Source organism: Cynoglossus semilaevis, chromosome 8 (assembly GCF_000523025.1).
Source record: "Cynoglossus semilaevis isolate Cse_v1.0 chromosome 8, Cse_v1.0, whole genome shotgun sequence".
Classification (NCBI taxonomy): Eukaryota; Metazoa; Chordata; class Actinopteri; order Pleuronectiformes; family Cynoglossidae; genus Cynoglossus; species Cynoglossus semilaevis.
In genome coordinates this window covers 11,102,704-11,127,202 of record NC_024314.1, presented here as the reverse complement: position 1 = coordinate 11,127,202, position 24,499 = coordinate 11,102,704, and the positions used below count along the sequence as shown (strand labels likewise).

The 24,499-nt window shown below is 40.0% G+C and overlaps 3 protein-coding genes across 7 annotated transcripts in view; 2 read left to right on the top strand and 1 right to left on the bottom strand.

The window, feature by feature from the left end:
- Window positions 1–662: 662 nt before the first annotated feature.
- csnk1e (casein kinase 1, epsilon) lies at window positions 663–8,930 on the top strand. 3 transcript variants are annotated; one of them, XM_017034574.2, is made up of 11 exons: window positions 663–1,716; window positions 3,060–3,157; window positions 3,644–3,754; window positions 3,907–4,055; window positions 4,723–4,951; window positions 5,037–5,207; window positions 5,288–5,436; window positions 5,539–5,740; window positions 5,895–6,040; window positions 6,496–6,561; window positions 6,948–8,930. In XM_017034574.2, the coding sequence occupies exons 2-10, from the start codon at window positions 3,082–3,084 to the stop codon at window positions 6,526–6,528; spliced, it is 1,266 nt and encodes a 421-aa protein (XP_016890063.1). In that variant the 5' UTR covers window positions 663–1,716; window positions 3,060–3,081; the 3' UTR covers window positions 6,529–6,561; window positions 6,948–8,930. The 3 variants fall into 3 exon arrangements, with proteins under 3 accessions (XP_016890063.1, XP_008312967.1, XP_008312966.1); XM_008314745.3 differs by having other exon boundaries at window positions 664–1,716; window positions 6,945–8,930; XM_008314744.3 differs by having other exon boundaries at window positions 664–1,724; window positions 6,945–8,930.
- A 331-nt stretch (window positions 8,931–9,261) lies between these two features.
- tmem184ba (transmembrane protein 184ba) lies at window positions 9,262–18,557 on the top strand. Of its 2 annotated transcripts, XM_008314746.3 has the most exons (9): window positions 9,262–9,630; window positions 11,770–12,000; window positions 12,634–12,799; window positions 14,478–14,568; window positions 14,710–14,877; window positions 15,514–15,683; window positions 15,779–15,973; window positions 16,331–16,357; window positions 17,198–18,557. In XM_008314746.3, the coding sequence occupies exons 2-9, from the start codon at window positions 11,770–11,772 to the stop codon at window positions 17,422–17,424; spliced, it is 1,275 nt and encodes a 424-aa protein (XP_008312968.1). In that variant the 5' UTR covers window positions 9,262–9,630; the 3' UTR covers window positions 17,425–18,557. The 2 variants fall into 2 exon arrangements, with proteins under 2 accessions (XP_008312968.1, XP_008312972.1); XM_008314750.3 differs by lacking the exon at window positions 16,331–16,357 and having other exon boundaries at window positions 9,264–9,630.
- Window positions 18,558–20,954: 2,397 nt separating this feature from the next.
- Window positions 20,955–24,499, bottom strand: part of maff (v-maf avian musculoaponeurotic fibrosarcoma oncogene homolog F) — an 8,105-nt gene continuing 4,560 nt past the window's right edge. For both annotated transcript variants that reach the window (XM_008314751.3, XM_025057470.1), the window contains exon 3: window positions 20,955–24,284. In XM_008314751.3, coding sequence (XP_008312973.1) covers window positions 23,841–24,284 — 444 coding nt within the window. In that variant the 3' untranslated portion in view covers window positions 20,955–23,840. The remainder of the gene's footprint in view (window positions 24,285–24,499) is intronic.

Here is a 24,499-nt window from a genome sequence, read left to right as displayed (position 1 = left end):
ACATTATTACTTTTTTGGCTAAACTTCACTGATTTGTTGCCCAACTTTGATAAAAAAGATTTACCTATTGCCACTAATACATAGACACAGATATTGCAGCAATATTAGTGTCTGTATGTATTATTGGCGATAGGTCAATCTTTTTTGTTTTGCTAGTGTACAATTTCAGGGCAACAATTAACTTTTTGAATTATTGTTGTTAAAGCTGTAAATTCATTTATTGCATCTTTTATTATAAATTACAGGCCTTTTAAGATTCTAATTATTCACCTAAACCTCAGTTATTTTGTACGTATAATTAACATTTTTGGCTAACCTTAAGTAAATTTAAAAACATTTTCAAGGCCATTTCACGTATTGTAAGCTTCTTAATTCTCCATTAACCTTTAGAAACCCTTTGTTATGTTTTCTTCAGACTTTACCAAGAGAAAAAATTTCACGTTCAACTATATTTGTACTACTATTTTTTTCTGATTTATTTTTACTCTCTATTTCTATACTCATTTGAAATAATCTTTTAGCTAATTGGCGTCTATGACTTGGTGTTCTGTCATTTAACCAGTTTCTGTTTGTTTTACATTTTGGTCACTTTTGGCTTAATAAAAAGTATATTCTGCATCTGCAGTTTCGTCTCCACAGCGCATGCGCAAAAGTTGCAAACTGTAAAACTCGAAAGAGAAGAGGGGAAAGACGGAAATGGCTAACTTTAGCATTCCAACTAACCGAATTACTTTCTTCAACACGTTTTGGAGCCGCAGGGTTTCCGCAATTGTTGTTCATGTGTGGCGTTGGGAAAGGTTAGTGGTGTAAAGGCAACAGAGAGGCGGAGCTGCGTTCAAGCGGAGACGCAAGCGCGGGAGTTTTCAACCTTTAACCTCCACTGTGGGATCCCTATATGGAGAGCACGCAGTTCTTCGACCCAAACCTTCTAAGGCAAGACTAAGGCAAGGGCGAATCGACGCTATAGCTCCGGGATCCATAATCATATAATCGCCGTGCCTATGAAAATGGCTGCTGTTGTTGGATACTGCAGCATACCGTTGATAAAGATACAAGAACAAAACCTTTATAAATAATTCTTAAATTAATGATATTTTCAAAATATGTTTTTGTAAAATACCAACCATTGGAGTGCCTTCAGGTACCCCCGCAGGGCATGTACCCCTGTTTGAAAACCACCGGAAATGAATGACCAATTTGTAACTTTACTTGTGAAAAATCAGCAACATTTCTGAAAATGGTGTGTGTACTCTTTCCGTCTACGCACAAACACGCGCACACACAGTGGAGCTGCAGCTTTAAGACAATCCGGGCATCTCTGCATGTCTGAGCATGACATCATCGATTCTGTCAATGGTGTAAAGTGAGAGAGGGAGAAACGGGTGAGGGCGTGTGTCTCCCACACAGAGAGAGAGAGAACATTAGTGCCGTCAGGCTTTAATTTGACTATTTTAATCGAATACCAGCTAATTCGGCGTCAGAAAAGAACGCGTGGCGCATTATTCTGTCTTATTTTGGGAGGAGAAGAGGAGGTGAAGGAAGAGACTCCTTTTCCCATTATTTTTCCTCTCTTTTGTTATTTTCTCCTTCTGTGGAGTGTTTTTCTGGGTGACACGTGACCGGGATCATGAACCGTCCGGAGCCGCGGCCGAGCTTCGCTGTCCAGGGTCCTGAGTGAGACACAGCCCGCTGGAGCAAGGAGCCTTAGACGACCCGGTGAGGAGGTGCGTGTGTGTGTGTTTGCGCGCGCGCGCGCGTGGTCACGGCGTAGGATGAATGAGCTGGAGACTGTGTGCATTCTGAAGCTCCAGGACAGAGGGTGCGGTTCTGGAGGTGTAGTTAGGACCACAGTGATGTGAGGGCAGAGGGTGGATGAAAAACATCACATCATGCCTTTTGTGGTGCTGTGCAGCAGCAACAGCAGCAGCAATGGCCTTGTTTTCCCAGCACTGGGCTGCATATGTGGTTGTGTAAATCTAGAGTGCAGCCCAAAAATAAACAAATGAACCTGTTAGACATCCTGCATTTCAGAGGACACAGGTTCAAGGCCTGGCAGAGGAAAACATGACTCATTAGTATTTTGACAGCAGACTCGGGTCAGAAACTCAGACTAAATGGATTATGTTTGTACCTTTAACTTTAAGCAACCAGACACACGTTTTTGCTAATGTCTTGACAAATGTTTAATAATTTAAGGAATAATTATTCAGAGTTTTTTATTTGCCCAACTTGTAGTTCTGGACAATAGTTAACCTATTTGTGGCTAACATTCAGCAATTCTTAAAACTCATCTACCCTTTTAGCTTTTGTATCTCATGTTATTTATTAGCAAATTTATTTGTTATTTGTTTTTTACTAACTTTAAGGTCTGCTTTGGCTAACTTTATACTGCTTCAGGATTTAACCTATTTTTGGCTAACTTAATATGATGTTTCCTCAACTAACTATTTTAAGTCTCCTGGCTACTGTGCAGCTACTTTTGGCTAACTTTTAGCTAGGTTTCAGGTTTGTGCAGCTATCTTTTGACTTTTTTTTTGAGCTGTTGGTTATTTTTGTCTACCATTGCAAGTAAATTTGAACGTTAAAACATTTCCTTACATTTTGGTTATGACAAATATCTTCAAATGTCTCCTATTATTTTGCTGTGTTTCAGACCCACTAAATATTTCTGCACTACTTTTATTTAGAGTTTTACTGGTTTAGGGTAGTTGTTAAAGTCACAATTTATTTATCTTTTTTTAAATTCTAAATTTACATTTTTAGTCACTTTATGGCTAAAAAAAGCAACAACACCCTTTTTGTGTAAAGGACTCACTGCATCACTGTTTTGGTTTGTGTGTAAACGGTTTTATTCCATAGTTTTCCTCCTGTGTCTTTGTTTTGATTATATTTTTTCCCCTTTCATCTTCCTCAGTGATACAGCAGCTCAGAGACTAAAGTCTGCAGCTTTGCGCCACTGTGTCCTTTTTCTATTGATCACCACTGATTGATGACAACTCTCTCTCTTCTTGTGTACTGTGTGTGTATGTGTGTGTGCGTGTGTGCGTTTACCTCTGCAGTGAGCTGAAGAACCAAAAAGCCATGGAGTTGAGGGTAGGAAACAAGTATCGTCTTGGGCGGAAGATTGGTAGTGGATCCTTTGGAGATATTTATCTGGGTGAGTTCTTATAATGTCCTGCTCATAAACTGCCACAATTCAGGGCCATAGCAGACAGTCCTCTGTGGTTTGGGACCAGGAACTGGCCCCTAAAACAGCTGAGTACCTTGAAAGGCTTTTAGTTGTACAGTAAAGTCTTGTTTTTTGTGGCTTGAATCTAGGGGTCATCACCTAATGTCTGGCAGCTTTTATCATGTGTGAACTGAAATCCAAATCCAAATCTCCAAAGCTAGTTTGACAATTTCCAACTGAAAACGGTGAACAAGTGATATTTTTAATTACAGACTGTGTATAGAAACAGACATTAGTAAAATCATGGAGGCAATACTAAGGCAGCTCTGTAATTGTTTGGGGCTGGACTTCAGAATTCAGATCCACAAGTCCTACTATTAGTTAGAGTGAATCATTTATGTGTAGGATTCAGATTTTTTATTTTTAGGAATTCCTCTGCTGATGTGAATGTTCACCTCTGCCTTTCTACTCCAGGCTCTAACATTGCCACAGGAGAGGAAGTGGCCATCAAACTCGAATGTGTGAAAACCAAACACCCACAGCTCCACATCGAGAGCAAGTTCTACAAGATGATGCAGGGTGGAGGTTAGTATATTGGTTTAGTAATCAAAAAATAAATAGTTGTAGTTGTTTAAAGTATACTGTGGGTTAATTACGCTAAAAGACACGGGGCTACATGCTTCACATTCAGTAGAAAACATAAATGGCCGACTCCTGCTCCCCTTTTCTCCCAACAGTGGGCATTCCATCTATAAAGTGGTGTGGAGCTGAAGGAGACTACAACGTGATGGTGATGGAGCTGCTAGGCCCCAGTCTGGAGGATCTGTTCAACTTCTGCTCCAGAAAGTTCAGTCTGAAGACGGTGCTGCTGCTGGCTGACCAGATGGTGAGGATGACTTAGTGACTGACTGACTGACTGGCTGCATACTTTACTGTAAACACTCACCGTAAACACTCCCTTATCAGTAACCAGTCTTTCTGACTGATCCTCGACCTTCAGTCCCCACAGTCCTGCAGTACTGACTACTACTAAGTCCACCGTAGATTCAACACAGCTGGGAAAAAAATCACAATGAAAATAAATCAGGTGAAGACAATAAATAGTATCATTGCTGCTGGAGTCAATATCAGGCTGCCTGTCATATACATGTAGTAGCAGTATGGCTCTATTTTTAGATCACATTTGAATGGGTTTGAAACTTGAGATTGACTTCCATCTCAGATCTCTTTCAATCTTTTTATTGCCTTTAAATAAATCATATATTTTTATTGTCACATTTACGCTCATCTGTGGCTTTAAGATCAACATGGTGACCTAATTCTGAACACATCCTCCTCAGGTGTCTTTACAGTGGGAGTATTTGTATCCTGCATACTGTAACAAAACAAGTGTTTTCCTTTTAATTTCTTTCCAACTATCTTTTACAAATAGGTTTTTTCTATAATATCTGTCACAGAAAACATTGTTGTTTGCACTAACTCTAATAACAAACACTTGAATTGTTTATTTAACCCAGCAAATTATATGGATCATTTTCCTTTACCCGCTGCAGATCAGCAGGATCGAGTACATCCACTCCAAGAACTTTATCCACAGAGATGTGAAGCCCGATAATTTCCTGATGGGACTTGGCAAAAAGGGCAACTTGGTCTACATTATCGACTTTGGTCTGGCCAAGAAATACCGTGACGCCCGAACACACCAGCACATCCCTTACCGTGAGAATAAGAACCTCACTGGAACGGCCCGATATGCCTCCATCAACACTCATCTGGGAATTGGTACAGTGCCTGGAATTCTTCATGAGTGAGAATCTATTTATTCTTCTCTTGTTTTTCATTTTTTTTCCTTCTGTTCTATTCACAGAGCAGTCGAGGAGAGATGATTTGGAGTCTTTAGGCTATGTTCTCATGTACTTCAACCTGGGTTCTCTGCCCTGGCAGGGCCTGAAGGCTGCCACCAAGAGGCAGAAATATGAGCGCATCAGTGAGAAGAAAATGTCCACACCCATCGAGGTGCTCTGCAAAGGTTACCCCTGTGAGTGCACGTCACAAAAATGATGTGGGAAACTTCTATGTTTCAAAGCCTTGAGTCTCTTATGGTCTTGTGTTCTCCAGCTGAGTTCTCCACTTACCTGAATTTGTGTCGCTCGCTGCGATTTGACGACAAGCCTGACTACTCCTTCCTGAGGCAGCTCTTCAGAAACCTTTTCCACAGACAGGGCTTTTCCTACGACTACGTCTTTGACTGGAACATGCTAAAGTTTGTAAGTGACCTCCTTTGGCATAGTAGGTCAAACACTGAAATTGAAAAAAAATAGTCTTTTTGACAATATTCCTCTCCTTCCTTGTTCTTCACACTGACACAGGGAGCCAGCAGAACAACAGAGGATTGCGACAGAGAGAGAAGGGAAGGCAAAGACGGCGAGGAACGAGGAGGTGGAGGCCAGAGAGGTGCTGGAGGTCGAGGTCTGCCGCCTGGACCAAACCCTTCAGCAGCCAACAGGGTCAGAAATGAAGCTGATGCTGCTGCTCCTTCAAACCCAGCCACACGAGGGGGGCAGCAGGCAGGTCAGTATATCATCATCATATAACTTAGATATACTGTATAGAAAATAGTTACAAATAAACAAGTAACAAATAATGAGGGCAACATTTAAAGGTAGCAATCTAGGTAAACAGCTAAGGCTAGCCTAAATAGCTGAGTCCAAATTTGTGTTTGCAGCAAACCGTTCACCTCAGGCTGGAAGGGCGGAGCGCGCAGAGAGAGAAAGGAAGGTGGCCATGAGGCTTCATCGTGGAGCCCCAGCCAATGTCTCCTCCTCCGAGCTCAATGCACGCCTGGACCAATCTCGTATCACAGCATCACAGGTAATTAACTCCTACAGTCCAAAAACAAACAGGAGGTTAATTCTCTAGTTTTGAACTGAATGAATATTTTCTTTCTGTTTTTTTTTTGTTGTTGTTCATGTTCTAAAGAAAATTCTAAACTCTTTATATTAAATTTTAAAAAATGGTAGGACATTTTTAAAACAATCTTGTTCAGTTGCTGCAGAACTATAAGTCTAAAGTCATACTGTCTACTTAAAATTCATAAAAAGGTAATTTGTTCTGTGCGGTGCAACTTCAGTTACTCTTAGTAGGACGAGTACAGTAACTCCTTTTTTTTGAGGAGATAGTGTTTGTGAAGCCAATCATCAATCACATTCTGACCTCAAAACCACACAGAGCTAAAATGTCAGAAGAAAGTCTTCTCCTCTGTCCTTCTTCCTCAGGTGTCTGTCTTTGTACTGCTTCAAGCTTCTCGTTTCTCTGTTCTTCTGCAGGTCAGCGTACCGTTTGAACATCTGGCAAAGTGAGGTCGTCCTGGCTGAAGTGCAAGTCAGCAGCAGGTACGGACATGCAACGTTTACACACAGAATCTGACAGCCTGGGGCCGAAGGTCCATTAAAAGTCTGGAATTTCATTGGAGTTCACATGATATGGGGAGGGGGTGTATCTTTCTGTAGTATATATTTGAGGTGCACTATTGGAGTGGAAAACAACAAATCTGTCCTATTCTAAACAAACAAAATCCACACATTTCCATTTAGGGTGTTTTGTTAAAGGCCAGACAATAGAAAGTGTAAGATTCCATGAGAGAAAGGTTCAGGTAAAATCTATAAGAACTAGTACTAGTAGCTACCAGAAGAACTAGTTAGATATATATATTTTATAATCAATACCTCCTAATGCTAATATATTTTGCTCTTCTGTTTTTACTCTTATATTCCAGCAGCTGCAGAGTGTCAATACCCCGACACTTCAAATGGATGAATCCAACATGAATGAGTGAAGGCACAGGATGTAAAGGACTGTTGAGGTCTTAAAGGTCAGGGACAGGGACATCCATGTTGCTGTCAGTACTGTGTGAGTGGCTCAACGTAGAAATATAAAACATTAAGATGAGGACAAAACACTCAGAGGAACAGATGTTTGGCCCGATGCTGCTTTTTCAGGTGCAGAGCCAGAGTGGTTGACCTGGTCATCAACTCAGCTAAAAAAAAACAAATGTGCACAAAATTGATTGAATTTCAGTAACTCTGTGGTTTACACTGGTGTTTAAATTAAAAAAAATATAACAATCATCAACCTGCTAATGTTTGACAGCTACATCTGCTGCTAGTAGTGATCATGAACAAAGATATATATATATACAAGTATGATGATGAGGATGACAATATTTAGGCTTATAGATGAGATAACATAATTTGCTTGGACATGGAGCCAGAAAAGGCGAGACTGAGAGAGACTGCATTTGTGAAACCAGGCTGCTTTCTGTCAGTAAATGTCAGTGTTTGTCTGTCTATCTGTGTGCGTGTTATTGTCTTAGATATTTGTTTTGCCCTTAGCTTTGCTATAGGGAGAAAGAGGATGAGAGGAATAGGATGTAAGTCTTAAAGAGAGACAGAAATTCTCCTAACCTAACTAAAAATACATAAAACATTAAAAATATTATGGTCATTGTCGTTTTGAATGGACACCATAAGCTCTCTGTCTCTTTATGATGATAAAATAACTGCAGGTAAATTTAAACAAAAATAGTTCAAAAGGAGCTAAAACGTGATTTGATGTAAGGCAAACCATAAAATAAAAATAAAATAACCTAAAATTATACCATAATTTCTGTACAACTATCTAAAAGATGGTTTAAAGATAGCCGAAGAATACATAAAAGCTTACCATTGAGATAACCATTAAGAAAAAAAAACAAACCGATTTGCAGTCTCTCTACTGCCACTCAGTGTAGCAGTGGAACCGACTCTGGCTGTAAATATTTTCTAGCAGTAATACAACTGGCTGCTAGCTGCCATTAAAAAAAGCAAAACTGACTTGAAGCATCATTTCTTAGAGACTAACTTTTCTTAGTTATATCTCCAAATTACCTTTTCTTGGGTCCATTAAATTAATTTAAAGTTTACTTGAGGGTACAATGTGGATGTGAATGTGAATAATTATGGTTAATGTATTGGGGGGGGAAATGAAATAGGATCGTGTGTAGCTGGAGGTGTTGTTGGTTCTTGTTAAAACAGTTATCTGCTAAATTTCAAGATTAGATTTATATAAATGTAAAAAATGACCAGCACACTTGATTTAAGGTTTATAGTACCACCTGCAGCGGTCGAGAACTATGTGATTTGTATTTTTTTTACAGCAACCAAAAATTCTGGCATACTTAACCTTTAACATCTATTAGGAAAATAGAAGAAAAAGGAGGTAAAGAAATAGACATGTGGCTTGTACGATACAGGAAAGTTCCTAACTCCAAGGATCAGACGATTGGAGAACGTTCTCAGTGTTGGTGTTATATTTGTTCTTCAGGTTTGCAGTTTTTTTTTGGTTAAAACATGTACAAATATGTAGATATTTCTGCCAGAATATGACAGATTGTTTAAAGATATGGTTGCTGCTGCTACTGCTGCTGCTGAATAGAAGACTACTCTTTACCTCCTGAGAGCTCTGGGGACGAAGAGTGGAAACAAACAACCTTGAGAGTCTGCCGTGAGTGTTAGTAACGACTGCAGCTGCAGTGGCAGGCAATGACTTAGAGGTATGTGTTAATATTTTTGGACAGTTTTGAACCAGAGTTCCCAGGATGGATGGATATCATCAATGGTAAAGAGCTGACAAATGTCCTGTACATTTCTTTATCATGCTTTGACTTTATAACTATGATATTTGTGTATATTTTATGAATCAATAAAAAGATATACAATGCCGATTTTGGTGTCTTAAAACTCTGTTGTTATAACATAACCTCTTTATTCTTTTAATTTTAAATGAAACATTAAAGGTATGATTGGCGCTTTAACAGATTTGGTACAATTAAAGATATTTCAGTAAAAGTAAATTTACAAATTAATTAGCCAAATCTGGCCCTAACAAAAAGTAGGCCCTGTATTTAACTTAAAGGTTGTTGACCCTGGCAGGTGAAAAATCCGGCCATAAAAAACCCTTCTACGCATGCTCACTAAGGTCCCGCCCCTGATTCTGCTGCCGTGTGTGTGATTGGCCGTGGTGGCTCAGAGAAGGTGGGGTCAGTATGATGAGCAGTTAATCCGTTTGGGATTCGTGTTGGTGAGAAGTCATAGCGGAGTGGAGGAGCTGTCGTTAATAACAGGAAAGCGCAGTGACAGACTTTGTTTTAACTGATTTAACACTAGTTTAAAAAATGTAAACGGACATTCCGGTAACTAAAAAGTTATTATAGTTGCTGTTTAGAATGAGACACTAACTTTAGCTGCTTCTTTTAAACGCTGTTTTGTCAGTGGAGACGCAGAGATTTGACGGTGGACGGCAGTAACAACATGGATGTCCGGGCAGCAACGGTGCGGCTTTGAACTGGAATTAGGACCGTTTTAAGTTTATTTTGTGGTCTGACGTCCTTTTTACGAGGAATTCAGCATTAACCCACACACAAGGTGAGTTAATACTTTAAGGTCCGTTTTTATGTTCTTTAACACTACTTTTGAAGTCTAAGTATTTAAAGCCCAATTAAAGGCTCGTAATTGTTTCCGTTGCTGCCGTTTTAGCAGTGGCGGTAAGTTTGTCTAAGCTGCCATTTTGTTTTTGTTTATTTTTTTTTTCATTTAATTTTACACATTGAATGAGAAGAAATGCCTTTCTTTTAACTTAAGTTACTACCTAAAGTTGTATTTAAGATTTTAAAATTGTCGCGATGTACATAGGTCAGTGTTTTGCTAACTGAAGCTGTAATAAGTGTCTGAGCATCCTATTCATTAGTGGGGGGAAATGAAACACTCCCACACTCTCAGTCTGCCACCATCAGTCCATCCCATCTGTTGCTGTGATTTGTTACAGACCCCCTCAGTACACATAAACACATTGTTTGTGTGACGTGCGCACATCCCAAATTTATTCCAGAGTGAGGTTTGACCTTTTTTGCCTTTCAAATGAAACACACAGATGTCCTTTCTCTTCATCACATCATCCTTGCACTGTCGTGCCATTGTGTGTATGTGTGTTTGTGTGTGTGCTGATGCCCACACATCTTTTTGTTGACACATGGTTATGCTGATGCCTGGCAAATCAATACAAGTGACAATGCAAACACACAGTTATACTGTTGTTTGTTCCTCATTATTTGTTGAATTAACATTTACCATAACTAGTTCATGCTTAATCCTAAACTTGACTTCATTTAACTTAATTATTTTTATTGTAGTATTGTCATTGGTGTAGATGAGTTGCAGAGTTGAGTAACAATACCAGAAGTAGAAAATAAAGTATACCTTTTGAATTACTCCATTTAGCTCTACTGAAGAATAAAAGTAAAATTTGTATTTATTTAAACCAACAGATTTAATTAACTTGCATAATCTCAGTTTGTGTTTGGTTGTGTGGGTGTTATCTTTACATGTCACCCTGTCCTTGAACACACTATTTGTTCTTTGTTCTATCTGCCCTTCAGACTAGTAGACAAAATAAATGTCATTTTGTTCCTATTTTTCCTATTTCAAGCATTTTTGATGCATTTTATGCAAAACCTTGATTAACGGTTATTCTTTTTATCATCGTATATGTTCTCATTTGCAAGGTCCACAGCTGTCTCCCTACAAAACCCTATCCAACGTGGCAAATGTTGTCATTTTACAAGAACAAACACAGCCTGAGGACATGAGAGTCGTCTGTATTCACACGCTGCTTATATAACCTGTCCTGCAGCCACTTCAGGTCCCGTCCTAATCTTCAGGATGAAGGAGCTGTGGAAGGACAGTGGCTTATGTGATACTGTTGTGTTTATTTTAAAAGACTAATAATGTGTTTTGACTATAAACACTGTTAATTTTTTACAGACAATATGACATTTAGAGCAGCACAGTCTTTGACACAAGATGTTCATAAATTAACATCTGGCCTCATTGGACGAAACCATAGGTCTGTAGCCAATGAGTTTTTGCCTATGTTTTGAGAGGAAATAGAGCAGCATAGAACACAAAGAACACTGTCCCCCACAAAGATACATTCCGTGTAGACTAAATTATGTCCACAGTATGGAGCCTTGGAAATCCTTTGGCTGTTGGCTTTGATTGCGGCACTGTTACTTCAGTAGTAGTATTTTATTCAGGCACATAAACGAGTACAAGCAGTGTACAACTGCAGAAAAATACATACAGTTTGAATAAGGCACAGACAGAACCAATATAAATGATTATAAATGCCTGTCTAAAATGTGTATAGTTATTAGGCTACACAACTGAAAGTTATGCAGTATAACAAACACAACTTAAATATTTAATTCTTTAATAATGTCTCACACACACAAACACACTCACAGACAAATTCTTGACTTGTGATGAAATGTTGACTCTCAGTGAACTTGATGATCTGTTCGACTTCCTGTCTTTAGAGAAATCTGGCAGCAGAGATAAGACAGGGTGTGATCTGTGTTTCAGGTTAAAGATTGTAGGTGTCAGTCAATTGATTCACTTCATTGTTATTGTTTGACTTTCGGCGGTGACAGTGTGCTTGCACATAAACATATACAGTTTCTTAGTGCCTGTTGTTTCTCCAATGGATAGCCTCTGTGTCACTTCCAGATGTTGAGGCTGTGGAGGCGAGACGTGCCGCTCTCAGAGAGGCTGGGAGAAGATTCTCCCCCCGCTGCAGCCCCCGCACTCCCACCCACGGCAGCTCCAACGGGGCCTAACATTTCATGGCTCCCAGAGGCCCCACGGCTGAACACGGAGCCCATCTTCCTCATGACTCCCGCAGCACAGGCGATCTCTGGCTTTTTTGTATGGATCGCTCTCGTCCTCACGTGTCACCAGGTAACACACACACTCATACCGTGCACACTGAGGGATAGGAGCACAGGTAAAAACACACACTACTGTTCAGGCACAAAGAAGAGCAAGGGTTGCATGGCAACCTAACACATCAGGTGTTTGTGTGACAGAGCATGAAAACATGTAGTTCTAGAGCCTGTTCTTTATGAAACAAATTAAATATATTTCAAAGAACAATCTCTAATTCCTCTAATAGCGTTGTGTACTGTATTGTCCTGATCATAAGTTGCATTTATTCTTTTAGCTGTTTTGCTGGTCCTGCGACTTATATCTTGAAGTGACTTATATGTATATCAAGGATAAAATCATCATCTATGACCTCACAAGGGCACTGTTTACATTAATGACAATTGACCATTTCTACAGCACACCAACAAATTACTTTAGCATAAAAACGTCCTTGAAGAACTCAAATAAAATGTGAACAAAAAGAAAAAAAGCCAAACTGCAGTGTAAAATCTTAAACGTTTCAAAATTAAATATTATTATTAATAATATTTTTTTTCTTCTTCACTATATATTTTAGATAGATGTTACTAAATACACTGGTGCAGTTTATAGTCCAGAAAGCATGGTATAGCATGGAACTGATCTTGTCATTGTGTTTCGTTGCAGATCTACATGCACCTACGCTTTTACAGCTCACCCCGGGAGCAGCGTCACATTGTGAGGATCCTCTTCTTCGTTCCTATCTATGCCTTTGACTCCTGGCTCAGTCTCCTCTTCTTCACTAACGACCAGTACTACGTTTACTTTGACACCATCAGGGATTGTTATGAGGGTAAGGATCCTTCTTTTTGGAAGTCCCCCTCGACCCACTGTGGACATTCAGTCAATAACACAAGCCTCCAAGGAACCAAACTGCTGACTGTTGTTTGAACAGGCAGCCTGCAGTGAATTAGGGGAACAACAACTTGCTGTGCAGCTAAACATTGGGTACAATCATAGAGCAGTGCTGGGCAGTGCAGTTTTGTTAGCAAGAACTCTTAGTTTTCTTTCAGCAAATCATTGTCCATCATTTCATCCTTATGAAGGTAGAGGGAGTTAGTACACATTAGTTCTGAATTGGGATTTTTATAGGATTCAGCTAAACTTGGCTCAGTCTTTCCCTCTTGGTGTGAGAGTGAATGAAGTTTTAAGGGCCATTGGTACAGTTACAACTAATGATACCTATGACTTGAACCTCAGAACAGAAGGTGGTCAAAACACTCCTCCATCTCCTGGGAATTAGTCAGTTGTGTTAGGAATAGAAATAGACGGCCCACTGTGACACCTAATGGACAATGATGTAACACATGTTCTGATGTGGAGTGGGAGGACGTTCTATCTATGGTTCTGCTGTTGGCAGCAAGTGTCCTCCCTGTTATTGTTCGTTGTCTCACTCCCTCAACCAGATGAACTTTCCTGTACATCGTCTACCTCCCTTTACTTCTCCTCCTGGCCCCATGTCCGCTTCTCCTTCTCGTCCTCTTTCTTCTCCTGTTTACCTCTGTGGTGCCTCAGAGCCCTGCCCGAATCTTCTCCTCAGCACAGATGACCGACCTGTTGCATGGCAACAGTGCTCTTAAATCTGCCTGGTCCACTCCAAAGTCTGCATCAGATAATGAGATTCTCCCAACCCGACTCGCTGCAAAGTTTCTCATTCTCATTGTATGTAGTCCTACTGTATCACCCTGGCAACCGTGCAGTTCTGATGGGTGATCCTCAGGGAGTGGAAAGGAAGAGCTGTGGTAAACAGCAGAGACAGAGAGGAGTGAACTCTCCACTCAGACCCGAGCCTCTCACACTGTCACATCTCATGTGTCTCCTACATCTTTCAGAGCATCTGTGTTTTTAAAGGAGCGCATTTAATGTAGTGTAGAAAGAACTGTCCAGGGTGGAACCCTGCCCCAGGTACCGATGAGATTGGCTTCAACCACAATGTGTGCCCAAAAATAAAATGTTGTCAGAAGAAGAAGTTTAACTGACTTTAAATGAAGACATTTGTAGATCTCAGTGAAAAACACCTGCCACCCATCACCTTATCTTACCTCCTGCCTTAGTGACACACATACTCACTCTCCTGTCACTGTTTGTGAGTGTGTAAGCTTGCCATAAATGAAACACGAAGGAGGTGAGTTTCTCCTAGTCATCATTCTCTCAGTGCAGCAGCTCAGAGCAACCTTTCTCTCTCTCTCTCTCTCTCTCTCTATCTATCTCTATCTTTCTTCTTCTTCTCCCTCTCTCTCTCTCTCAGTATAAACTCTCTCTCTCTCTCTCTCTCTCTCGCGGTCTCTCTCTATAAACTGTTTGCAGCTTCTTTTCCAGAGTAAATGTGTTTATTACTGTGTCATTGTAAAAAGGCAACACTGTCTGTTTCATGTTTACTGTCAGTCAGAACAATCAGCTGTTCAAGCCTGCTTGGTGGTAATAACAAGCTCACCCACTTTCTTTGTTGTTGTGTTTTTTTTTCCTCTCAGCTTTTGTGATTTACAACTTCCTGAGTCTGTGTTACGAGTATCTGGGTGGAGAGAGTGCCATCATGGCTGAAATCAGAGGAAAACCCATTGAGTAAGTCTTCAGATAATTAACTATTAATAGTTCAACTACAGTAGTAATACAACATGTGTTTTTGGCCTTGTTTCTGCTCCTGAATGAGTTTTTTTCCTGTTGATGTCCATAAAAACCTGTCTTCACTTCCTTGATCCTCAGGTCCAGCTGTATGTATGGCACCTGCTGCCTCCAGGGAAAGGCCTACTCCATTGGCTTCCTGCGCTTCTGCAAACAGGCCACACTGCAGTTCTGTGTGATCAAACCGCTCATGGCTGCCATCACTGTGGTGCTGCAGGCCTACGGCAAGTACAAGGATGGAGACTTCAAGTAAGTGCTGCAGGAGAGAGCCACGTCGTCCAGACCCTGGAATTTTCCTCCTTCAATGAATTCAAATATTTATCCACAGTCAGTCCAGTCTGGTCCACATGATTAGAAATTAGAAATATATTGTTTTATCTGGTCTAAATGTTCGTTAAGAATTATATCTGTCAAGTTTTTTAATCCCCTCCCAAACATTAAGGTTTAAAAATGTTTTCTTTATTCAAATGTCTGTTTGTGGTAAAAGGAAAAAATCAAACAAAAATGTTCCAGAATATTCTACAAAATAACAGCAGCAGTATATCGACTTTCCCGTGATGCCTTGTGGTGTGTTCAGAATGATACACATGAGTTAGTGCATAATAAATGCTTAAAATGATTAATTGTCATTGATATATTGATGACCGCTGCGATTACTCAGCAGTAACTATAGAGATTAGCATGTAGCAGACCAACATAACGCATACAGGCTGTTTTTTATATATACGTATATATATATATATATTTTTGTCTTCATACTTCATTGTTTCCTGATTCTCCAAACTTTGTGGCAGGTCAAAGGTCAAATCACAGGCAACACATGTGTTTACTAAAAGAAACTACAACACAGTAACTGTCTGCCCTGTGAAACTCCTTCTCCCACAGTGTTGCCAGTGGTTACTTGTACATCACCATCATCTACAACATCTCCGTCAGCTTGTCCCTCTACGCCCTCTTCCTCTTCTACTTTGCCACGAGGGAGCTGCTCAGTCCCTACAGCCCCATCCTCAAGTTCTTCATGGTCAAGTCCGTCATCTTCCTCTCCTTCTGGCAGGGTGAGAGAGCCGTCCTCAACCACATAGAACCAGAACAAACTGCCATGCAGTTCCTCTTGTCTTCATGGAGAACTCTTACTGTGTTTTCTGTGCAGGTATGTTACTGGCTATCCTGGAGAAGTGTGGAGCCATCCCTCAGATCAACTCGGTGGAGGTGTCTGTTGGCGAGGGGACTGTTGCTGCTGGCTATCAGAACTTTATCATCTGCATCGAGATGTTTTTTGCAGCAGTAGCTCTGAGACACGCTTTCACCTACAGAGTCTACATGGACAAAAGTCTGGACTCTCAAGGTGAGTGGACACAGAGTTTGAATGTTATATCCTTAAATAGTAGGGTTAAAGTTTTCACTCCTTCCTCTCTTTTAGCTGCTACTGCTGAAATGTTAACTAACTTGAAGCCCGGCATCAAGGAAATAAGTCTTTAAAGGATAATATCAAAGTAGACAGAAATAGAATAAACCAATTAAGGCATACATTGTTGAAAAACTAAAAAGAACTGGCTCATATTTAATATATTAATTCATTTGATATGACCTTTAATAGGACCTTATCCTGGTTTCACTCCATTTTCATATTGGAAGTGGAACACACAGACATTCAACTTCTCACCCCTGTTCTCTCTCTCTCTCTCCCTGCTGCTCCATTAAGGACCTGCTCTTTCATATGGGGACTTTGGTAGGTTCATCTCTGATGAAGGTTCCTCATTAATCCTAGTTTAGTTCCATCCTGCTGTTTTTACCTATATAATATGATATCAGCTGACTCAGCAAATTGACTTTGGTTCATTTGACCTGTGTCTCTTTTTTTGTCCTGAAAAGTATTTGTTGTTTCCTTCCTCTCCTCTCCCATCTTTAAATTTCCTCCTGCACCCTCCTTTATTTCCTTCTCTCCTCTAACTCCTCCTTCACATATTTCCTTCCTTAGTTTCCTTGTTGGACACTGTTCAAATCACTTTACCATTTCATTTACCTTCCTCCTTTGTCTTTGTTGTCTCTCCTTTACATCACTGTCTTTTCTTCATCCTCTGAATCACTGTATTGTTTTTGTGTTCTCTCCTCATTTCTACATTTTATACGTTCTCCTTTGGGTTCACTGTAAATTAAGTGGAACCTAAAGAACAATTTCAAACATTTTTTTTAAACCTTGCAGTTGTGTGAGGACTCTTAGTTCAGTGAGGAGGAAAATAAAATGATGAAATAAAAGGGCAGACCGTGTACCTGTGATACAGGAGTCTCAGAACTGTTGTGTAACTGAAACAGCAAATCTGGAATTTGAGGTGATAGTCCAGAGTAGAGGATGTCGATATGGAGGGACTGCAGGGGGGTGATAACATTTTGGATATGGTAGATAGTATATAACTCTATATAATATTCTGGTTTCCCTGACAGTGTTTGTTGTTTTTTTTTTTCTCTCGATCTTTTCTTTTTAATTTACTCCTCCTTTTCTTCCTTTGACTCCATCCATTCTTTTCTCCTTGTTCACACTCACTCACTTCCTCTTTCTTCTTGTTTCCAGGTCGCCGTGCCCCAATGAAGAGCATCTCCAGCAGCCTAAAAGAAACCATGAACCCCAACGACATGGTCCAAGACGCCATCCACAACTTCTCGCCGGCCTACCAGCAGTACACACAGCAGTCCACAGAGCAGGGCGTCCCACCGCCTGTCTGCCGGACCCTGAGCGTCATCAGCGGCAAAGGAGACACAGAGAAGACGCTCCTGCTCAGCTCTGATGACGAGTTTTAACAGACTGACGTTCTAACGGTGGACAGTCCTCAAAACAGCTGAACTCCACACTTGTGTTTGTTTCATTTATGTTTTTTATTTTTTTGGTCTTCATTGTGTACAGATGTCTTGTACTTAAGCTTTTATTTACTGAGCTGATTTTTATGTTTTAGACTCTAAGGCCAGAAACAAAGGTCACAGTTTAAAAAAAGGAAGGTTACCTTTACATCGTGGCTTGATTGTGTTTCCTTATGTTAAACATATTTTTGCGAGGAACTCAATCATTTAGTGGAAAGTTAAAGGTGTGTTTTTGTAGGAGCTGTTTTTTTCTGTCTGTCATGTTTACTTTTTAGTCTTGTAAAAATCTCCAAAAAGTCAGACTTTTTCTGATTTAAAATAAAGTATATAAGAAAATATTTCCTTAAAATTCCTTAAGATTTTTTTATATTTAAGGCAGAGCAAATAAGTCCTATTTTCCATATCAGAATGCAGGCAACAGCAGCAGAGTTAGTCTGGATTAAATGGGGCGGAGTTATTTGAAGGACTGGGATTTAATCCCAGACAGAGGAGCTGTGTGAGCACCAATCTAGGTTAACAGGATTGAGGAGGAGAGAAAAACATGAGAGGAATATAGGTCGGAGCTAACTAAAGATGTTTGCTGCAGGACTGTGCTGGGGTCATCCACAATAAGAGAAGAAATGGCTAGTCAATATCTTAACTTCATCAGTTATTTTATATCCACAGTCATTTTATATTGAGATAAATATATTTAAAGCTGAATTTAATTTGTGTTTTATCAATTTTGTTTCCATATTCATACTTGTTGTATTCCCTCAATGTCAGGCATTAACATACGTCTTTTTGAACATTATTATATCACTTGGATGCTTTAATGTATCTTTAAAGGTCTTGATATTGTTAGGTCAGTGAGATGTCTTATCAGAGTTGTTGTTTTTTTGTTTTGTTTTTTGTTTTTTTGAATGAGTCACACCAGAGTTTGATTATGGATTTACACTTTCACTGCATCGCTGCACTTCCGTGTGTGTCCACCAGTGGGCTGTGCAGGGCAAACAAGAACACACAACAAGATGGCAACTGAAATAAAGGTGATTTCAGGAGAGAGAGAATAAAGCAGGTGCTTAGTTTGATTCAAATACTGTCCTCGATGTTATTTTATTTGCATTATCTTCGTAAATATTTGGAAATAATTTCTAAAAGCAGTTGAATAAACACCAAAAATAATACGACCGATATTAAAACCAGCATAAAGTAATAAAATGTAAAATCCACACGCACAAAGATAGGGTTTGACGGATAAACGGTGTAAAAGTGAAGTTCAAAATAGGATAGTAAATGTAATACTTTTATTTTGAAGGATTTGAGTTCCCTCTGCGTTCCTTTCCGCTTTTTAAAGATGAAACATTGCAGCCTTTTATTTTGACAAGTAAGCGTGGCAAAAGGCTAAACTTTTGCTAATATACATCAGGAAGCCCGGTGTCAGACCCGTTTTATTTTAACGTTTGATGTGTATTTTCTTTTGTCGTTTGTTATCAGAAGTCAGTCGATTATAATTATTTCTCTTTTGTTTTTATACTGAAATTGTGCGACAGCACTTTCAGAACCACAGGCAACTTTTCACAGTTCCTTTCCTTCCTCTTTATCATTTCGGTCATGTGTTTAATCACATGTATACACATGCACGTGATTGAACACATGCATGTGATTAAACTCATGCTTGCCTCTGTTATTGTAAACAAATTAGTGCAGTCTGCAGCGTAACAGACTGAAGACATATATATATATGTTACAATAATAAAAAATAAGAATTATTATGGCAAGAATATTATCAAAAGTTTGTCTAATCAACCCCCCCCTCCCCTCCCAAAAAAATTTCTAATGTCACTGAAGTTCTTAGGTGGACTTCCCTAAGGTCACAATGAACACACATGCTATTAATCACTTGATTGGTTTCACTAAGCCACACCCACAAGCAGTGATTACTGCCAGGTTTGTTGACCCTTCACCTCACTTGTCAGAGAGGAAGGTTCTAAAATGGCAGCACCTTGTGCTGAGTTTAAGGGGTTTCAAGAACTGATTCTGAACACAAATGTTTTTTTTTTTGTTTGAGCCATGCTCCACAACTGGAAGAAAGAAGTGCCTGACCTGCTGGACATCAGAACAAGTGAAGGCCTCGGCTATAGGTCAGTGACAAAGTCATTGGGCAGAAAGGGACTGACTGGGAGAATGTTCATTTACAGCCTGTTCCTGCTTGTTCTGACATGGGTTCAAAAACAAACACATCACGTTGGCCCACAGGTGTTAAAGTGTTTTGGTCCCCAGTGGTAACTAAATCCCTAGATGTAGCCTAAAGATAACTGAAGTTAGTAAGTTTAAATAAATACATAAAGCTTAAAAAATATTTAGTCTATTATAGGATATGTATTACAGATAAATGTGGTGACATTTTACCCTTTTTTTCCAAAAGTTAAATTGCCCTTACCCTTTTTTTCCAAAAGTTAAATTGCATCCTGAAACTAAATTAGCCTATGTGTTAACAAGATACGTGTAAGACAAAAATTATGGCAAAATTCTAGGAACAAAGTAGTCATAATTTCTTATTAATTAAGTTAAGGCTGAAGATAATTAGATAGTTTTGGCTAAAAGTTAGCCAGAATATATCAAAAACAGGTGGGGCTCCTCCCAGCTGTTTCCTGTAGCTGAGTGGCCTCAACCTTGGGTGAGAGGAGTCTCCCCCCATCACACCAGATAACAATGACCTTGGGGTCGTCCACTGCTAGGAGTCCAATCATGACCTTGTAACGTCCGGTACCTTTCTCTCACACAAGAACAAGTCAAACAGGGCAACATATGTTAAATATATCACCAGATTTTATGACACATATAAAAATATTTTAGGATGGCAATGCTAGGTATATGTAAAAGGTTAAAAGGCCAAAGGTTAGCCAGAAAAGAAAATTTAAAAAGTAGTCTGAGAATAACTTATTTTCCTACGAGTTAATAGGATAACTTTTGGATAAACATTCAAATACAAGGCACATGTGAGTAGTTGGTAGAAGTTAGCATTTAAAAATAAAAAAGTAGCTTTAATATAAAGTTAGTAAAATAATACTTAATTAATAAATAATTAAATCTAAGATAGATGTCTAACTGCTGGGGATATGCAATAAATAATAAAAAATGAACTACAATATATAGATAACTAAAAGCCCAGATGTTGCTTAAAGTTAGCTGAATGTTGTGGTATGTGATAACATTGCTGAATGTGAATATTTCCAGCTTAATATTTTCATTGAATATTCACTTGAAAATATTGAATATTTTCAGCTGATCATCTTCAATAATTAGGTATTACATGGAGCTTGAATTATGGATTTAATGTTTTTAGTAAATGAAGAACACATTTTTACTGTACTGTATGCACTTGTAAAACAGGAACAATGACTTGCACAAACGCAGTACTTCCTCTGTGGGGTCCATGACAAGTGTGTACTCCGAGTGTGTGCATGTAACCGTTAATCAACCACACACCATTTTATGTACAATATGTACAACATTTATTAGAATTAATATTTAAAATAGACGATGTACTTAAATTTTTCACAATAGAAAAAATACAGGTAATAATAATAACAATAATAATAATAAATACAAAGACCATTTTTTTTCTCCGTTTTGCAACTGGTTACAAAACATCCAGCACAAACATCCAAGACAAACGCGAGACGTTAAAAGTATTTGAGGATAAATGCGTCGCCACACTAATACTCACTGAGCTAAAATGTAAGCCTGGCGTCTTTGAAGGACTTGTTTGTCGTGGACAGTCTATTATTGTGATACGATGCCTGCTTCAGAAATAATATGGCTATGTTACTGCAGCTTCAAAACTCATCTATGGAGGTTTTTCAAGTGATTAATTCCCCTCCACTTTCCTTCCCTGTTCCTTTACCGACAACTTCCTGTTTCCATCGTACCCACTCCTCTCCTCCCTCTCCTCCTCCTCCTCCTCCGATCCTTCGCCAATCCTCCTCCACTCTCCATCTCTATTTCACTTGTGTTTTCCTCTTTTCAAAAAATATAATAATTAAACAGATGAAAAAAATCCCTCCAAGGATCCACTAACAACTTACACACAAATCATCATCGTACAGCAAAATGACCATTGGCTTAGAGCATATTTCTACGCAGCTAATAATAATAATAATAATAACAATAACAATAATAATGAACATTTTTGCCAAACAAAATCACAACACAATTATCGGACGTGAGAATATCCTCAGACTAGTCGTAAGTTAAGTACTTCTGGGAAAAAAAAATAAAACGGACAGGAACAATCACAGCACTCGTTAGCTTGTCTTTTTCTTATCTACCTTTTTTAAATACAAATAAAATATAGAATATATATATATTTATGTATATATATATATATATATGTATCTCTTGATAAATGTCACCTAACATTTTCGTCTCTCAACGTACAGGTACAAACGTTACAAAGAACAAACACACCAGTAAAAGATGAGGGGGAATGTTTGCAGAAGTTTTGCATCATTTGACTTTTTTTTTTTTCCTTCTCTTGTTTGGACAGCGACAGGACGAGACTCCGCTGGGACGTGTTTCTGTCAAAGTCACCAAACGTCTGTTGTTAAGATTTTTCAGGAGAAACTGCAGCAAAGGTTAAAGGTCACGGGACGAGACAAGTGAACGCAGCTGAGGAAATGTGAGAGAATTGAGAAGAGAATTAAGTGTCCAGTCTACTGACGCTGACATACACTAAAGGCACTGCAGTAATGTGAGTAACGGGTACACAAGCAGTCGAGTTTTACTCTGTAGAATATGACGATGAGCAGAAGCTGTCACAAATCAAAACTTTGTCTGGAAACAAACGTGAACAAACAAATGCAGAGTTTTTCAGCCTTTTTCCCCGGGGTGTGTGTGTGTGTGTGTGTGTGTGTGTTAACTAACATCCTTATGATCCTATCGTCAAAAGCAGTGCCTCCCAAATGGTGGGTCATGACCCAAAAGTGGGTTGTGTGACATGATGACAGTTTTGGCCTCTCATTGTCAGACCAAGAATTTACCAGCAGGGTGTGTCAGTAATGGGTGGAGAAATAACTAACCAAATACAACAGTGACTTACAACTGAAAAAACCAAATAGAAAATATCACCTGGACCTTTAGGAAAAAACTGGGTCGTGACCAAAACACCTGGCCTTCTTAGGATTGACCATTTGAGAAGCACTGGTTTCCAGAGCTGTCAGGTGAATGTGAGTGTGGTTCGTCTTTTGTTCCAGTCGTGGGGAATCTCCCGTGGCCTTTGTCCTTGGATATCAAGTGACACCAAGGTTGAGAAACTCTGCATTCATGTCAGAAGTGATTCAAAACTGTGAGCCTGACAGAAAACACATGATCCTGGACGGGTTTGAAGGAGTGGCCCATATACTTTAGCTGCACGTACGGTGCAGATTCTGACGGCGGCGGTGGCGGCGGCCACAGCGTTTGGCTGTCAGTCACTAGTCTCAAACTGAGGCAGAGGATTCGTCCTGGTTTCTTGCCAGCACAATCACAGGTTACCCTGGCTGAAGAGTACAGTCATTCTGGATTATTGGTCTGGGCTTCAGAGTCAGAGTCCAGTTAGTCGCTGTGTGCAACCCTGTGAGGGTCAGGGGGAAGTGGGGGTGGGTGGGTGGTTGGGGAGAATTGTGCGCGTGTGTGTGTGTGTGTGTGTGTGTGTGCGTGTTATAGCTGTCACTTTCACCAAAATTCAAGCTTGGAACTAGATGCGTGGTGACATTTTGTCTTCTTTTATTGAGTGCTGGTCCTGTGCAACTCTCAATGGTTTCAACCATCTTTTAGTTCTGTTGTCGAAGAGAAATTTGAAAAAGTTCAAAAGTAAAAAGTGACAGCCAGGGGGGGTGTGTGTGTGTATGTGTCTCAGTGTTCAATGCCTCGTTCACATTACACCTGACACATTGTTTTAAATATATGACTCTTATGCATCTTAAAAACAAACACACTTGAGCGTGATCGGCCTCAGCGAAGCTGCAGTGTTTATAAAATAGTTCCACAGTGGAGGACGCCTCCACTTGTCCTAGATAACCATTTAGTTTCAGCTGTTGTTTAGAAGCTAAGCGTAGCTGTTGTCGTTTTTGGTGACGTTAGACACTGCTCTGTCAAACACAGGTTCAAATGACACTTGCATATAACAACGTGAACGAGGTGTGATGCTAACAAGCGAGTACGTTCCTACTCATTTACCTACTGTATATACGACTTGTTCTCCAGCATCTGTGTGTTCTTAGTACATCTATAACTGCATGTGTGTGTATTGGTGTGTGAGTGTAAGAATGTGTGTGTTTGCATTGTAGGTTGTGCCCCCCCCCCCCCTTCCCCAAGTCTGGCTCCAGTAGCTCCTCCTACGACGGCTCGTGTTCTCTCTGTGGCTGAGGCTGATGTGGACTCTTGACGATGGTGATGACCGAGGCTGTGTTAAGGCGTGGGGCCGTGGCCAGCAGATTGCCGCCCCCGGCTTCCAGCCCCCTGGCGAATCTCTGCAGAGCGGCCAAACGTGCTCCGAGACCCTCCAGCTCCTTCCTCATGCCGGCGTTCTCGGCGCCGAGTCTCTCCACCTCCCGTTGGAGCTCCAGTTTCTGCTGCTCCAGGGCCTCGCGCTGGGAGACGCGTTTGACCCGACAGCTGGCGGCGTAGCCTCGGTTCTTCAACGTGCGGCGCCGCTGTTTTAGCTTCTGGATGTCCTCACGGGCCATGCCACGGAGGTGGAGGTTCAACTCCCGGACCGAGAGGGACATGAGCTCATTGTCTGACAGGTAGGGAACGTTCTCTCCACACTCCTGCTTCACCTGAAAGAATTGAAAAGACAACATTAGAAACCCCACTCCACAGAGGACAGAGGACAGTCTACTCCTCAGACACAGGTCACTGTGAAGCCCCTGACCTCAGTGGTACTAGGTTTTAGACTCCTTTACTGAACTGAACCTACTGAAGCAATGGCAATGAGTTAATTCAGTTTAAAACATTAACAACATACTGTGTGTATTATTTATATATATATATA